The sequence below is a fragment of the Vulpes lagopus genome, chromosome 10, assembly GCF_018345385.1.
Source record: "Vulpes lagopus strain Blue_001 chromosome 10, ASM1834538v1, whole genome shotgun sequence".
In the NCBI taxonomy this organism is placed as follows: Eukaryota; Metazoa; Chordata; class Mammalia; order Carnivora; family Canidae; genus Vulpes; species Vulpes lagopus.
The window spans coordinates 87,498,144-87,514,042 of record NC_054833.1 but is presented as its reverse complement, the minus strand read 5'-3'; the positions used below and the strand labels follow the sequence as shown (position 1 = coordinate 87,514,042).

General features: G+C 46.6%; 1 protein-coding gene across 6 annotated transcripts in view; it reads right to left on the bottom strand.

Moving 5' to 3' along the window:
* Positions 1–15,899, bottom strand: part of LOC121499484 (calmodulin-binding transcription activator 1) — a 734,632-nt gene that overhangs the window by 418,815 nt on the left and 299,918 nt on the right. For all 6 annotated transcript variants that reach the window (XM_041770125.1, XM_041770126.1, XM_041770128.1 and 3 more), the window contains exon 3: positions 11,466–11,601. In XM_041770125.1, coding sequence (XP_041626059.1) covers positions 11,466–11,601 — 136 coding nt within the window. The remainder of the gene's footprint in view (positions 1–11,465; positions 11,602–15,899) is intronic.

Below are 15,899 nucleotides of genomic sequence, written 5' to 3'. Positions count from 1 at the left end.
GAACTCCTAGTCACTCCTTGTTTCCTCCTAGACTTAAACAAATCCTTTAGGACATTTCAAGCAAAAGGAACACTATCCTGGTCTCTGCCAGCATCTCAGGTGCTGAAATACATAGCCCTCAGCAGAGCTGTTTAAGAGCATTAAAAATTAGATACAGGGGGATAAAGACATGGAGATTGAAGGACTCTGAAGGCTAGAATAAGAGTGGGTCAGCCACGAGCACAGGATGTAGGGAGCCAAAGGGAGGGAAGAACCACAGCCACTTGCTCGGAATTTATGTTTCCATAAGTGAAACATTAGGATTCTCGTATGGAGAAGAAATTATTGATACGCGTGTTCCCTTAAGGAAGGCTTCTCAAGAGGCCCATTCCAGATTTAATAATAATCCATATTCTTCCCTTGAAATGGCAAACAGTCTTTGATTTCCTTATCACTGCCGCAGATACATGAATCATTAAGCTGCAAACCAGCAGAGGTTCAGTTTATCACACGCCACCTAGAATATTTAATAAAATAAATTCTAAATAATCAATTCGTGAAGAGTCAACATCTCTTACACTTTTGTAATAAATGTCTACCTCCTGCATCCATCATAAAACTGTATGTAAACTGTGGCAGCAAAGATGAAAGAGAAAGTCCCCAGTTTTCTTGTGCTGTCATGTAAATACTTAAACACGGACAAATAACATCTGTACCCTCCCTATGGCCTCTATTCTAGGGGGGGACACTGTCACATCAACCATGGCTAGGCTACCTTCAAAGCACTTCAGATCTAAAAATGCAGGTGGTTCAGCCTTTCCCTTTTCCATGAGAGCCTGATCCTTTGACCCACCTAGTCACAGCAACGTCACACACCTTTGGCTCAGCTGTCCCTGGACAGGAGCTCAGAGTGCATCATAGAGACTTCCCCCTCCTTCTCTGCAGAGCCATGGAACAGGCTTGTGGGAGAAACAGGACACTTCCCAACTGCCCTTGCAAGGGACAGCACCTAGCTTCTTCAGACTGAGGACAAAGAAGCCTATGTCACATGGACATAATACCACTACAAGGAAAGAGAAAGAAGACATCCTACCCCCACCAGGACAAACATGATGAATAACACTGTCTGATGCCACAGTGTGCCATGAGCAAAAGTGTCAATTCCTTACAGAATTATTAGCCAAGCCTGAATATTGTCAGGCTGTAGACATGAGTCTAAAAACATACCAAAAAATAAAAATAAAAAATAAAAACATGCCAGTTCTCCAATATAAGAGGCAAGTCCCTAATCACCCCCCACCAATCTCTCACTGGTTTCCAAAGCACCCTGCTCCTTCCAGAACCTGCTGCCATAATCTAGAACAGGGGTCAACAAGCTACATCCAAATCTGGCCCTCGGCCTCACTTTGTAAATAAAGTTTTATTGGAACATGGTCACACTCATTCCTTAACTATTGACTATGGTTGCTTTCATACCACATCAGTGGCCTGACAATATTCAGGCTTGGCTAATAATTCTGTAAGGAATTGACACTTTTGCTCATGGCACACTGTGGCATCAGACAGTGTTATTCATCATGTTTGTCCTGGTGGGGGTAGGATGTCTTCTTTCTCTTTCCTTGTAGTGGTATTATGTCCACGTAGCATAGGTTTCTTTGTCCTCAGTCTGAAGAAGCTAGGTGGTGTCCCTTGCAAGGGCGTTGGGAAGTGTCCTGTTTCTCCCACAAGCCTGTTCTATGGCGCTGCAGAGAAGGAGGGGGAAGTCTCTATGATGCACTCTGAGACCATCTGGCTGGCAAAACTGAAACTATTTACTGCCTGACCCTTCATAGAAGAAATCCATCATTTCATCCATTTACTCAAAAAAAAAAATGTTTATTGGGCATCAAATGTGTAGCAAGTAGCATGCCAAACGCCAGGCTAGAACAGAGGACAGAAATTGTAGCTAAACAATGTGGGAACAGGGCTAGCTGACCTGGGGAAGAGGATCAAGGAGCCAGTAGTGCAGTGCCAGCTGTTGTGTTTTGCTATCAGAAACCCACTAGTCCCTCTCCTTCATGGCCAAGGGCAGAATAAGGAATGCTGGGCTCAAACTGCATGATCAGAGATTTCAGCTAAATGTTTTTTAAAGGTGCTGAGAGTCAAGTAATGAATTACCAGACCAACTTGTAAAATTTTCATTTGGACGTTTATCTTAACCTAAGATTAAAACCAAACCAAACCAAACCGAAAAAAACCATATTCCTAAGGCTGAGTCACCAAGGGAAGATCCCAGCAGCAAGAGAATGGCTGTGCAAATCCTTTCCAAATTAATGTGCCAATGAATCATGGAGGGAGATACTAAAAGGCAGATTTTGATTCAGTAGATCCAGGGTGGGGTCCAAGACTCTGCCCTTCCAGTGAGCTCCCAGGTGAGGCTGGCAGTGCTGACCAATGGGCCACACCGTAAGTAGCAAGTGACAATGTGACTGTATACGTTCCTGTGTGGCCCCTCAGGTATGGCATGAGTGAGATATGAGTGCTTTGCAGCAGGAGGTAAAGGCATAACCCAAAGAGCATAAAGCATTATAATGTATTGGAATTAAGACATGCAAAAAGGAAATGCAAGGTCACTTCATCTGTCTCAGAGGAAAACAAGAACTGGAAAGGTGGTCTGTCACGCAATCGCCAGCTTTCCACCTATGGTGCCAGCCCCCCATCCAGGAAGGCCCAGCAGAGAGTGGTTTAGCATCTTGTTGGGGAACAAGCACACAGAAGGAACAAGGAGACCAGAACCAGCCACCATCAATGCAGCCTCTACTGGAGCAGCTGGGTGACTAGCTGTTCCCTTCTTTTGTTTATGTACTAATGCCTTCCTCTGCCACTCCTCCTGGGTACACAGAAGCCCTCCACCACACCTCTATCTTCCCCATGATTTTTGCTGGTCTGGGGGAAACAGACAGACACAGAAACCTGGACCTGATTAGTTTGCAAAGCGTCTGCCTTCCCTGGGTCGGTGACTAACCCATATCAGCTACAGGGGTCAGCTGCAATCTCTCCTAGGATGGGCTGGAGATTCGTGCTCTCTGAGCATGGACAGGACTGCAAGGAGATAAGCCACAGCCATGGATGACAGGAGTAAATTTCTCCAGCAATGTCAGGGCATTGAAAGATGTGGAGAAGATCAATAATTTACTATTCGGTCAAGTGAAGGCCAGAGGTATTCTTTACCCAACACAAGCAGCTGTATCTGGTCATTTACCCAGGTGGGTGGAATATATATCACATTCTTAAAAGGCATCCCCAGCTTCTGGATGAGGCCATAAATTATGCTTACAAAATCAAGGTTACATGTCCTGAGTAACATCTAACTTTGTGCCTGCTGTACATTGGGGCCCAAATGGAAAGGCCCTTGGGTGAATTTTGACAGTGGTGTTCAAGAGCTTCCATTGTAATTGAATATGCTAAAATTTCCATTCATGTCCTTGTGGGCTAATCTGCAATCATGTTAAGGGACTGTTATGATAATAATTAAATACAAGTTCAGCATACCAAGTTGGTGTCTTGCTGCTCTACCTTCGACAGGGAGTTTCTAGCTCAATAAGGCTCAAATCAAGTTTAAAAAAGGAAATTGCAAAATATTTTACAAACTGCAATCTACAGGAGAGATGAGGAAGGCAGAAACTGTAAACACATCTCCTTCAAAATCTTCCTGGCACCTCTTCACCAACAAGCTCTCCAAATGCCACTGGCAAGAGGCCTGCTTCCTCTAAGTGCATGACCTGGGCCTCCAGCAGTCCTTGCAGCCCCCAGACTCTCTGTTTAGAGAGACTAATAGGGTCCCCAGGCTTGGCAGCCCTTGGGTTTACAAGCAAACTGCCAAGAGGGCCTTCTCTCCTTAGCAGTGGCCAGCGTCCTTCCTGGTTTTTATGGTTCCTACATCGATTATGTGTCTGGAGATAAACCAACTCACTTCCTCAAGTCCTCAATGAGAGCAATACCCAAGCAGCCAAATCTCTGTCTGCAAAAACTCAAAGGAAACTGCCCTGTGGTCAGAGGGTGCTGGATAAAATACAAGACACCCAGCCCAATGTGCATTTCAGATAAGCAACAAATAATACTGTAATGTAAATATGTCGTACCTGTGCTGAAAATTATTTATTGCTTATCTAAAATCCAAACTTCACCAGGCATCATGTATGTGTGTGTGCATGCATACACGTGCACACACTAAATCTGGAAACCCTGCACAGAGAGAGTGAGCACACAGACCTCCATGCCAAAGTGAGCATGTCCTGGAAGCTTGAGAACTATTGCTTCAGGACAGACAGAACTGACTATTCATAGTGGGATATATAAACACAACTTGCTGTTCCTCAATTAAGGTTGACACGGGAATATGACAACCTCCTATAGGACCCAGGTGAAATCAGAGCTAAAGAGTGACGGCAGGTCCTGCAGGTATTCAGAGTGCTCAGAGACAAAATCTCACCCACTGAAATGGAAGGTAAGAGGCCTCTCATACTTCTTGCTGCCTCTGGTGGCCCAAGGAAGCTGGGTTCCTGGGCTGAAAGAATGGCTGGGCAGTGGTGGGGGGTGGGGACTCTTTCTCCTTTGACTGGTTGGGGTTGTAAAGAAGGGAGGCCCACTTGTACTAGAAGACCTTCCTTATCCCCTATCTCACTTGAGACCCATGCTTGGGTGCATGGTGCTGCATTTCAAACCCCTGCACTTACAGACCTCCCTGGTGTAAGCACACATCTTCAGGGTATCAAGGTGCCTTGAAAGCCAAGGTGGTCTGGTGGTGAGGAAACTGGGAATTTGCATTCAGAGAGACCTGGGGTAGTATCTCAACTCTGCTACTGACCAGCTGGGTTTTCTTAGATACATTTCTTAATCTCCTGGAAATTAATCCGATTTTCCACAAGGATGAGGAAAACAGCATTGCCTACTCGATGAGAATGTTGCCAAGTCATTGTATAAAATGGTGCGCATAAAGTGATAGGGGCAGGAACAGGTATGTAGGAAGTGTTCAATAAATGCTATCATTGTCACTACTGTTTTAACTGCCTTTGGCCAGGGAAGACAGAGCCTTAAGAAAAAGAAGCAAAACTGCCATCTGGACCAGGCCTCCATGAGCTCAGCAGAATGTGTACTGAGCCTGTTGCTGTTTCAAAGCGTAGCTAGTTTAATGTTATTTATTAGTTAAAATTTAATTATATGAGCTGGGTAGGGACACGTCACCAGGGATGCTAAGTAATTAGAAATTAAAGAAAGACTATGGATTCGAGTTCCTGAATTGATTCTACCAAAACACATCCAGGTAACAGGAAATTAGGTTTTAACGTGTTAATGCACCAGCGGAACACTACACAAAAGCTCAGATGATTAAAAGCCAGCAGAGAGCTCTGGGAGACCCTCCAAGGCACCGCTGAGCAGGCTGGTTCGCTTCCCTGGAGGTGTCATGAGACAAGAACACCCCAGCTAGCTGCACTGGACACCAGAGAGGAGGAAGGGGGACTAGAAATCAAAAACCTCAGTCAAGTCTCCATGGGCATAAACATAGCTGATTCACAGGACTGAATGGCAGGGCTGGGGATAGGTCTCAGATAATGGGTGCCTATGAGAGCAGCTGGTCACTCAGCAGATGCCACTGCTCAGAGCAAGGGCCCATGGGTGACCAGACCCTGTCCTCAGAGAAGGGAAACAAGCTCCTTCCAACACTCCAAAACCTCAATGGTGGCAGTTACCACATCTCATTAAAATGACCCGTATTGTGTTTCTGTAAGTTTTTTGAGCATGATGCTGCACCTCATCTGCCTCTCTCTATTCTTCCCTTAACAGGCCCTCTAGTGCCTAGATACCAGATACAGACCTTCTTGTATTCAGAAAATACTATGTACTTAATATAATATGTTTATTGAACTGGACAGGCTAGTGTCAAGTCAGAGAGAACACTTCCTAAAGAAAGGTACGGATGGAGGGCCATGGAAATGAAAGAGAGGGAATGATTACTGCTGGCTGGAGAATGCCAAGGGAGATGCCCCTGGAAGCTTCAGAAGTCTCAATGTGGACACAAGAGAACACAGGTTAGGAGCAAGGAGCACCTCGAGGTAGAGACCCGCAGGAATGTGGCAAGTCCAGAGGGGAAAAAAGGGAGACAATATACACAGACCAAAGGCACACTAGCACCTACAAAAACCAAGAAGTATTTATTCCAATCAAAAACACATGGTGGCAACATGCAGACTCACTTGCTCCTCTGTGAGTTTGAGCTGCTCAGCCACCTTACCTCCTCTTAATCTATTCATAGCTGTTTTCCAAACTTGATTTGGGCACCATACATGTGTGTGGCTGGCTATTTTAAATATATCCCATCAGCTGCAAGCAAGATACCTATTTATCTTATGGCTGCAAGCAGAGCTGGAATGATCTGGCGTCGCCACGAGGCAGACAGTTATTTCATGCCCTGTTAATTCCTAATGCGGTAACTACAATATCATTCCTACTTTTGAAAGAGGTGCTTTTTTTTCTTTTTAATATGTGGCCTAAGTGTCCAAATAAAGAACATCACTTCTAATGAGGCTGAGTCCAAAAACATAACCTTGTTACCACTGCTGCTGTGCTCACAACAGGCTTCGGGCTCTCCGGCAGTTAGTCAAGAAGTCAAAGCAACTCTTCATTGTTTGAGGCAGTACAAACAGGTCAGCAAAACTAAACTTTCTCTTCACTGCTGAAAATTCCAATCAGAGGTGATGCCTGGCATTTCTGCCAGGCAGATGGTCCAGGCCGGGGGTTCCTGTCCACCACAGCATGGGCTCAGTGGGGAAGGATGTTCTTTGTCCACGCTGCCTACAATTGAGCCAACAGCCTCTGTGCAGTGACCACCCACTGGCTCCAAAGGCAGGATGTCTGTGGCAAGGCGTGCCTTATGATCAGAGCAGAGAAGGCCTCATCCCCGGGAGGTGAACATCTGGTCTGCTTGGGGCCAGGAGAGATTCTGACATGGTGCAATTCTGGCCACCTGTTGCTTTAAATCACATTAGCTATTTTTCAACAGAGTCTGTCACTGCCCACTGCTATGTCTTACCCCTACCTGTTACTTTCTAGCTTCCACCAGTGCCTCTTTCCCTGTATTTATGTCACTTCGTTATATCCCAGTCTGCTTTAGGTATGCTTCCTACGTGTTCTGCACAAGGACTTGCAATATCTCCAACACATGCCTCATGACCTGGAGTTGGGAGTTGCATGCTTGATTTTTCTGTCCCCCTCATGACATCAGAACGATATATCACTGTATCTTCAGGACCTATCACAAGGTGCTGGATGGAAAGCATTTGACAGATGGCTGATGGATGGACGGTATGTGCCTGACTCAATCTAAAAACACTACAAATCCCTACAGGATGCTCAGGAGCAACTGGTGCCAGGGCAGGCGCTTTCACCATACAACCAGGCAAATCTTGGCTCAAGTCCCAGCTCCATGCTGATTTGTGGAGGATATGTGGTGGGAGAAAGCTTGTCTGAGGCTCAATCTTTTCATCTGTGAAATGGGTATAATAATAGGTACTTTACATGGATGTTTCTATGATGGTTGAATGAGATGGTAGACCTGGTATATATATAGGAGATTCGTAAGCCAGTGGCCGTTGCTGTACTAAATGCGTGGCTTCTATCTGTTGTGGAAACCTGGCAGCTAAAGGGGTCTGGAGGTAGACAGCCAAGTGGTAGCCTAGGTTCTAAGATTCCTGGCTCTCTCAGGAGGGTGGTGTGAAGATGGCTTCTGGGGGCCAGAGAACAGATTCGTAAACTTTAAAAGTATGTGAGCTCTCCTGACTCAGCCCAACAACTTCACCCAGCTCACCTAACCCAGGATGTGGCGATCTGGGAGACACGGGGATGGTTTAGATGTGCCCCTCTGCTCTCAGGGAGTCTCCTAACCCCAGACCTCCTACCCCATCAAGGCTCCAGATAAGCAGGCACGAATCTACATGGGGAGCAGGGCCAACCTCAGGCCTGCTGAGATTTCATCTCATGAAACGTTGACATCACAACCACCTTCTCTTTCCTCCCTGCCAACCTTTGTCGTCCCTGGAAACCTTATCGAGCTAGCTTCTCCGTGGCTTACAGACAAGACAACTAATCGTGGACTTAACAGCTCGTCAGCTTCAAAAGCGGCTGCCCCCATCCTGTGCCTGACTGAGAAAATCAATGTGCTTTTGAGCTGCTGTGTGTTCCTAGGGCCCCAGCCTTGGAGAACAAAAGGAGCTGGACTGCCGAGCAGTTCCATGAACAGGCTGGAAGTTTTCCTGGCCTAAGGGAAGGCTTATAGCAAGTAATATGTTAAACGGTAGATCCAAATATCTTTATCATGCCCTTGAACTGAGGAAACCAGCTCAGGTGGTAGAAAAATCACAACTCCAAGGCCCCGTGCAGGACTATCTGCCACCCTCCACAGTAGGGGCAGAGGCTGGCACCATGCCCGGCGGAGGGAGCAATAGAGGTAGTGAGTCAATGGGAACCGCCCGATTGAATCCACTGAAGGATGAATTGGGGTTCACATGGGGAAGCCTCCTCCTGTGAGACACAAAACTCCATGTATGCCTGCATGGCAATTTCCCAGGTGGAAAGGACCACCTGTCCACTGTCCCCGCATGACCTCTGGGCTTCCCAGCCACTGGTCCCGATCAGAGCAAATGCAGGAAAAACACAGTAAGACATAGGGCTGCTCTTGTCAAAGATGTCTTTCTTGGGGCTGTTTTAAATTACAACCCATGGCAGACAATCTACTACAAAGGACTTCCACTAACATGATGTGCTCACCCCCCAAAAAAATTAAGAAAAATCCGGTTCAAATTGAACAGGGTACCATCTATCATCCATCAGTGTCCAAGAGGCTACAGAAGAGATGGTAATTCTCGGTGCTGTTGGGCATATAATTAGCTCGACCATTTGGCAGAGTCTAGTAAAAGGAAAGATACTCAGAGCTCACACTCAGCAATCCTTGCAGGTCTGGGTTGCACAGGTGTACAAGCAGACGTGTATAAGCATGTTTCCTGAAACACTGTAATGTTGAAAAACTGGACAGAATCTAAAAGTCCACTGACTAGGAGGTGACTCAAATGCTTCCACGGTGGAATACTACAGAGCAGTTAAAAGGGATGAGGGGATATAAATACCAACAGAGATGTAGCTCAGACCATAGTGTGAAGTGGAAAGGGGAGCCCTGAAATACTATGTATGTCACACACATAGTCCCACCCAACTTCCAGAGTTTAGCTTGGAGCCCATCTCACTAGGCAGCTTCTCTGAGCATCCCAGCCCACTCTGGACTCTCTGGACACTTGTCCTAGAAGCTCAGGTTTCCAGATTTCACAGCACTGTCACTTGACTCTCAGGCATGGGCACAGCTGCCTCTTCAACTTGATCACGAGTCTCTGAGGCAGAACACATGGTTTCTGTTTTCCCTGTGGATACTACAGGGCCCCACACAGAGTAGGACCACAGTCAATGCTCATCGACCATGCCCTGAGCTCAGAGGAAGAGGTCACCCATGCCACAGGCCCGCCAGACGGGGCTTCACTCTCTGAGAACTGGAAAGCATGCCCCTTGTGTTGCCGACTAAGGGTCTATAAGCCCATCTCCCACTCCCCACTGAGACTTAGGCACAGCAAGTAGAAGGATGTGGAAGGGAAGACCCCCCCCCCACTGTCTGGCCCATTCCCTTCCCCTATGTTCCGAGGGTCCCAACCGCCCCCATACAGGTGTCTGCATGGGAGACTGTAAGCATGATTCGCAAATAACTCCAGACACAAATATGACCTAAAAAATAACCGAAAATCATTCTGATTCCATCTAGTGACAATTCAAATTGATAACACAGGGGAAGAAAATGAACACTGTGACTTTTTTTGGCCCTGGGCTTCCGAGCTGCTGCTGAGGGAGACTTCCACCCCGCTGTTCCGGACAATTAGAAGTTCCTGATTTACATATCACTGAAGATGGAGCCCTGCCAGAGATCTAAGGGTATGGGGCCTGCAGTGTCGCTTTGGTGTGAGCTCCTGCAGATCCTGGAAGTCCCAGCAAGAGTCCCGCATGGGTCCTGCCCACACTGCTCCTTCCCACGCCCCAAGGCCCCCACAGCCATGGCTGATGTGCTGGCATAATCACCAGTCACTGTCCTAGAGCTAGGTCCAGGGCATCATGTTCAGAGAGATCTGCATTTTAATGTCTCACCAGTCGACTAAACCATGCTGTGCAAACACAGAACCTGAGAGAATGTAGGAAAGTGGAATTTCTCGTGTTGCGGCTTCTCTTTGTTCATCATCATAAAGCATTGTTATTGGGTGTTTTAAAAAAACACAAAAACATAAAACAAAAGTTATCTCTCTCTGTGGGGTAATATAATAAAAGCCACTGGATGCTATTTTTAACAGCCATAAAAGCACATGATTAATATAGAAAAAGTCATAATGACAAAGTGCGTCACAAAGAATGTCAGCCTGGAGTGTGAGCCGTTGAAGTCAAGTGGGCTTACGGTCCAAGTGATCAATCCTGGCAGGCTGGAGGACCCAACACACCAAAGGCCTCCAGGATCCCTCTCTTTCACTAGTGTGAAATACCAGGTGAGTCACAGGCCAGCGTCCGCGCTCTGGCCCCACACAGCATCATATTCACAGGGAAGATCCTTTACAAGAATCAGCAAGCAATGCAGTGAAGTGGGTGCTCACTAACCAGCAGGCCATGAATGCACCGCGGTTCACATCCTCTCCCTCTACATGATGGCACATGACTCGGGCTCTCAAAACAATTAAAGGACCCCAGGAGAACGACTCCATGACTGCCCAAGGGTGAGAGCCTGTGGTGTCAGAATGATGGCAAAGAAACCATCCTGCACCCTATCTTCCCCCAGAACCCAAACTGAAGTTTGCACAGATCCCAAGATGTGTCCTGCAGCACCTACCTCCACTCCAGCCACAAGAATCCTGCACACCTTGTGATCCCATCTAATTATCATTAGCACTTTCAAGCTTCCTGAGGTCGCAACACCCAGAGAGACATTGATGTAGCCATTGGTAGAGGGAGTAGAGCCAAGATCTGGTTGGAAATCACCAGCTCCCAAAGGACCCACTCAACAAAGGCAGGTCCAGGCCACATTGAGAGGGAGATACCTTAGGCAGCTTCCCCCTCCCTCGCACCTGCAGGCTCTTCCATGATACATACAACACAGGATTCTGCAGGAAACTTACAAATCCCAGTCTACACACCAAGGACTCCTGAGAAACAGGAGTACTTGATCTAAGTCTGGTTTCATGGAAAACTTGAATGGAGACTGTTGGGTAAGAAAGCAAGAAAAAAACAAACAGCAAACAGGGTCTTGGCAAACAAAAGTACTTTTGACTGGCAGTCACTAGAGGTGACTGGCAGCAAATTATTCCAAAGTGATTCCATGTCATTGCAGCCCAGAAACAATATTTGTGGAACAAGAGAGCTTTTCTGCTCTTTACCTCCACTCCCTGGACTTTCAGCTTCATGTGGTCCTCTCTAGTCGTCTTCCCATCTTTCCTCTTTTTCCAGCAATATCCATCCTTCCTGTATTTCACTTTCTTCCTGTTGTAGAGTATCATTGAGCCATTCTGTGGTCTGGAAACAACAAATGGTTAAGTTACCAAGAGAACCAAGCAGAAGAAAAATTTATGAAGAAAAATATCGTAGACCAGTAAAAGTCTCTACAGAAAAGCAATATTCCACATTTGCTGGGACATAATTTTTCACCTTTTATTGCAGCTCCCTGGATTAACCATGTTTTATGGCCAGCCAAAATTTGCTTGTGGATTTGGTACCTAATGAATTAAATGTGTCAATGATAGGCTTAAAAAACATCCCCTTAGTAATATCCACCATCTAATCAAGATATACGATGTGGGGGCCTGAGCTCTGCACTAAAATGTAGAAAAAACAGCAAGAGAAAGCAAAAAGAGCCGGGGGTGTTGTGGCAGCCTGCAATATCTTATCTCTTGTAGAAAGATTTTCTACACATCTTTTAATCCATCACCCAGCATTAGGAAATAAATAAGTTTAACGCAGACGCTAGATGACTATGTTAAAAACAGACCAATGGAAAGACTAGTCGTCCAGGCCAAACGCTCTTGATTCATTGCCCGCGTTTAGATCACTGCAAGATTCAGAGGAACATCTACGGCCCTTCTCAAGCAAGCTAAGTACATGATTGTTTCACATTTGGGCTTCGGCTGTCGGAAGGCTCGGCACTGCCAAGTAAATTTGTCTAGTTGGTCCATGACCACCATAACCTTAGGAAAACAGTTTGCTGCCCACTTGCTAAATGCCAAGAGTGGCTGGTTGCTCCAGTGCCATTCAAAGAGCCTTGAATTTTCTGAAAAGAAGTCATGCGCCAACCTCAGAGAGCAGAGGATGTTCACACGTGCCTCCGCAACTGCAGTGGGCACATACTTTGGTTTGGAAACACCAAAGACAGAAAGAACGAAACTCCTCTGGCAGCATGTCTACAGTACGCCACTTCCAGAAGAAAGCGGCAGCAGAGGTGGGCACACTCAGCCCTCAAGGAAGCCTGAGAACCCCCTGAAGCGTCACAGCATCCTGCTCACTCCCCATGGCCAGCTCTGCGTCCCCCTGAAACTGAAATCCCAGCACAGAGGAAGGGTCACAAATGAGTCTGTGGGCCCAGGAGATCAGCACGGGAACGTCTCAGTCCCAGCCGTGGTACCAGGGCTCCTTACACAAACAAGGCAAAGGAGGAGGTTTCTTCTAGTGCCAGTGGACTTCCCTGTCTCTGCTACAGCAGAGATGAAAGGGCAGGCCAGCAGGGCTTCGCCATGACCCCGGGGACAAGATCCTCCACCCCGGGCTCCTCTTCCTCTGAACAAGGGGGCATTTCACAGGCAGGCACCCAAGACAGGCTAGTGATGTCTTACTACTCCACTGTCTGAAGTAGGGGGGAAAGGCACACCGGGGTGACAGTGGCTAATTGTTGTTCCCACCCAGCCAAACTGTGTCCTTCAACAGCAAGCTGATGACCGAACAGCAATTCCATTGGAAATTATAGACTTTCAACAGCAACTCCCAACACTTCATTGTTTGCCAATCATGGTGCAATTGGTTTGTGTCAGTATTGGTTTCCTCCTAAAGTCTGGCCGACTGAAACAATTGGGAAATGGCTTCATGCGCTTGTCACAACACTGTCACCTGACCATCTTGTACTCACAAGTCTGCACTGAAAACCTTACAGTATTTTCCCATTTCTAAATAGCAAGTAGGCTCAAATGTGTGGCCAGCTGTGCCTGCCTATTTCCATGTCACTCCTGCTCTAGGCTCGTACCATTGGAAGAGACCAAAGTCCAACTCCTATGCTTAGGGCCAGGGCCCCAGGAGTAAGCAAGGGAATACATGCTTTTTTTTTTTTTTTTTTTTTTTTTTATTCATGAGAGACACACAGAGAGAAGCAGAGACTTAGGCAGAGAGAGAAGCAGGTTCCCTGCAGGGAGTCCAAAGCAGTACTTGATCCCAGGACCCCAGGATCATGACCTGAGCTGAAGGCAGACGCTCAAACACTGAGCCACCTAGTCACCCGACAAAGGAATACATTTGATCATATAGACAGGTTCTGCATTTGTCTTGCCCCCCTCAGCACAGGAATGAAGACATCCACAAGAGTGTTGCAGGGACCCCCTTGGTCCCAGGAAACTCATCTGCAGCAACATCAATCCAGTCCAGCTTCTGGTGAGTGAAGAGGCTACATAAAGATTTGCACTATCCTCCCTTTCTAAACATGGCCAGTAAACCCCGGCAGTGTATTCAGGCCAACTGTCTTCAGATCATGACTGGTATGACTCAGAGAGAGTGAACTTCCCAAAATACTGTCAGGTCCACAGTCCGTTGTAGTCCACAACTACACCCACATAAGGAAACCCATCTTCCTCCAGTGACCTGCCCGTTGTATCCTGAGAACGTGAGAACAGCCTCATCACCTGACACTTTGAGATGGACACAATCCCACAGGGAACTGAAGTGTCCACCTTAAATGGCCTTAATAAATGGAATCATCTCTTTAACTTGCAATAATGACAACCTAATAGTGTTTAATCCAGCACTCTGATTTTATTAGAATTTGCCTCTGCTGTGTGATGGGGAAAGTCCCTGCCTCTGTCGTTCTCAGGTCCTAAGAATGGCAAAGAGAAAATCAGACTACAGAGGGGCCCCACAGCTTGAAGAAAACAAGGCTGAACAGAGGTCCCAGAATATAATCAAGACCAAGTCGGAGCTAATGGAAAGGGATCCAGGAAAGGAGGGAGGGGTGAGGGGGATGGGCTAGGGCCCAAAGGAAAGGGCCAGGCAAGAAAAGGCTTGAGTACATCTCATCACAGCATGAAAGGCAGCACCCACCTGAGAAAAGCAGGGAAATGGTAATTGAGTTGAGAACAGAGAGTCAAGTAGGAGGCACAGGAGTCCTGCCACTTATTGATCCCAAGCCCCAGCGAGGGCCTGGCATGGGAGGAGCAGGATACATGCGTGTCTATGCCCCTGTCTACCTCCAAATGTATGTCTACACTGGCATCTACAACTATATATGCCTGCACCTCTACATACCTCTAGTTCCATCTGCATCCACCTGTGTGTCTCGATGTTGATACCTGCACCTACATCACATCGACCTCCATAGCTACATCTTTGTCCAGTTTTTGCAGCCTCACACCAACTCTGTGAGGTAAGATTATCATTCCCAACATATAGATGAGGAAACCAAACCTTTGAGGCCAGAAAGCATCTGAACAGGATTCACTCAGAGTCAGTGTGACTCCAGAGCCTCCCCCAAGTCTACTGGCTTAACATAGACTGTGGGGCCAGTCTCAGTTTGCTCTACTGGTTGGGTGACTTATAAGGCCCTGAAAGCATTGGACAACTTGGGGGTGAAGTCCTGACTTCCTCACCCCACAAATGGGATAACTCTGAAGCAATCCTAGGTTTCTTCATCCCATGTGTAGGACAACTCTGGATGCTCTATCTATATGGTCTTCCAGAGCCTAAATTCCAATTACCCAAGTGGAGACCTGCTGGACAAGAGCCCTATATTTGTATCTTTCTCCCTCCTCTCTCACGTTCATGCCCCCTGCTGGTGTTTCCCGGGACTGCCTCTCAAATAAAGGGCTTGTATGCAAGTCCTCATCTCAGGGTTTCCTGGGGTAAGCCCTGATAAGGTGACAATCTTAGAGAGCCTCAGGGAAACAATCCAAGACCTCCACTGCAGCAGAGAGAGGAACATCTAGGGAAATACCATGGACAACAGGGAGCTTCATTCTAATGAGGGAGGCTTCAAGCCAAATAACCTTTTAATCTGAGAAACTAATGGCTGGCAAAACCAATAACACTCATGCAATCTGGTAAAAGATCATGAGATCAATGGAAAAACTACTGCAAATTATAAAAGTAAACAAGAAGGTATAAAATTAAGATACATATTCAAGGGATCCCTGGGTGGCGCAGCGGTTTGGCGCCTGCCTTTGGCCCAGGGCGCAATCCTGGAGACCCGGGATCGAATCCCACGTCGGGCTCCAGGTGCATGAAGCCTGCTTCTCCCTCTGCCTGTGTCTCTGCCTCTCTCTCTCTATCTCTCTGTGACTATCATAAATAAATAAATATTAAAAAAAAAGATACATATTCAATAGTTTGTGTATGTGATGTGCACACCCTCTCACACAAATAGAAGGAATGACAGAGGACTCCACCGGATATATGCTATATGACTTTCGTAATACAGTAAATGCTATAGAGAAAAAGAAAGTTAAATACTTAGGCATAAATTTAATAAGAAATTCCCAAAACCTGAGGGGAAAAACTATAAAAATCTACAGGACAAAGCAGGTTCAATAAACACAAAAACATAACATGTTCTTGATTAAGAAGAG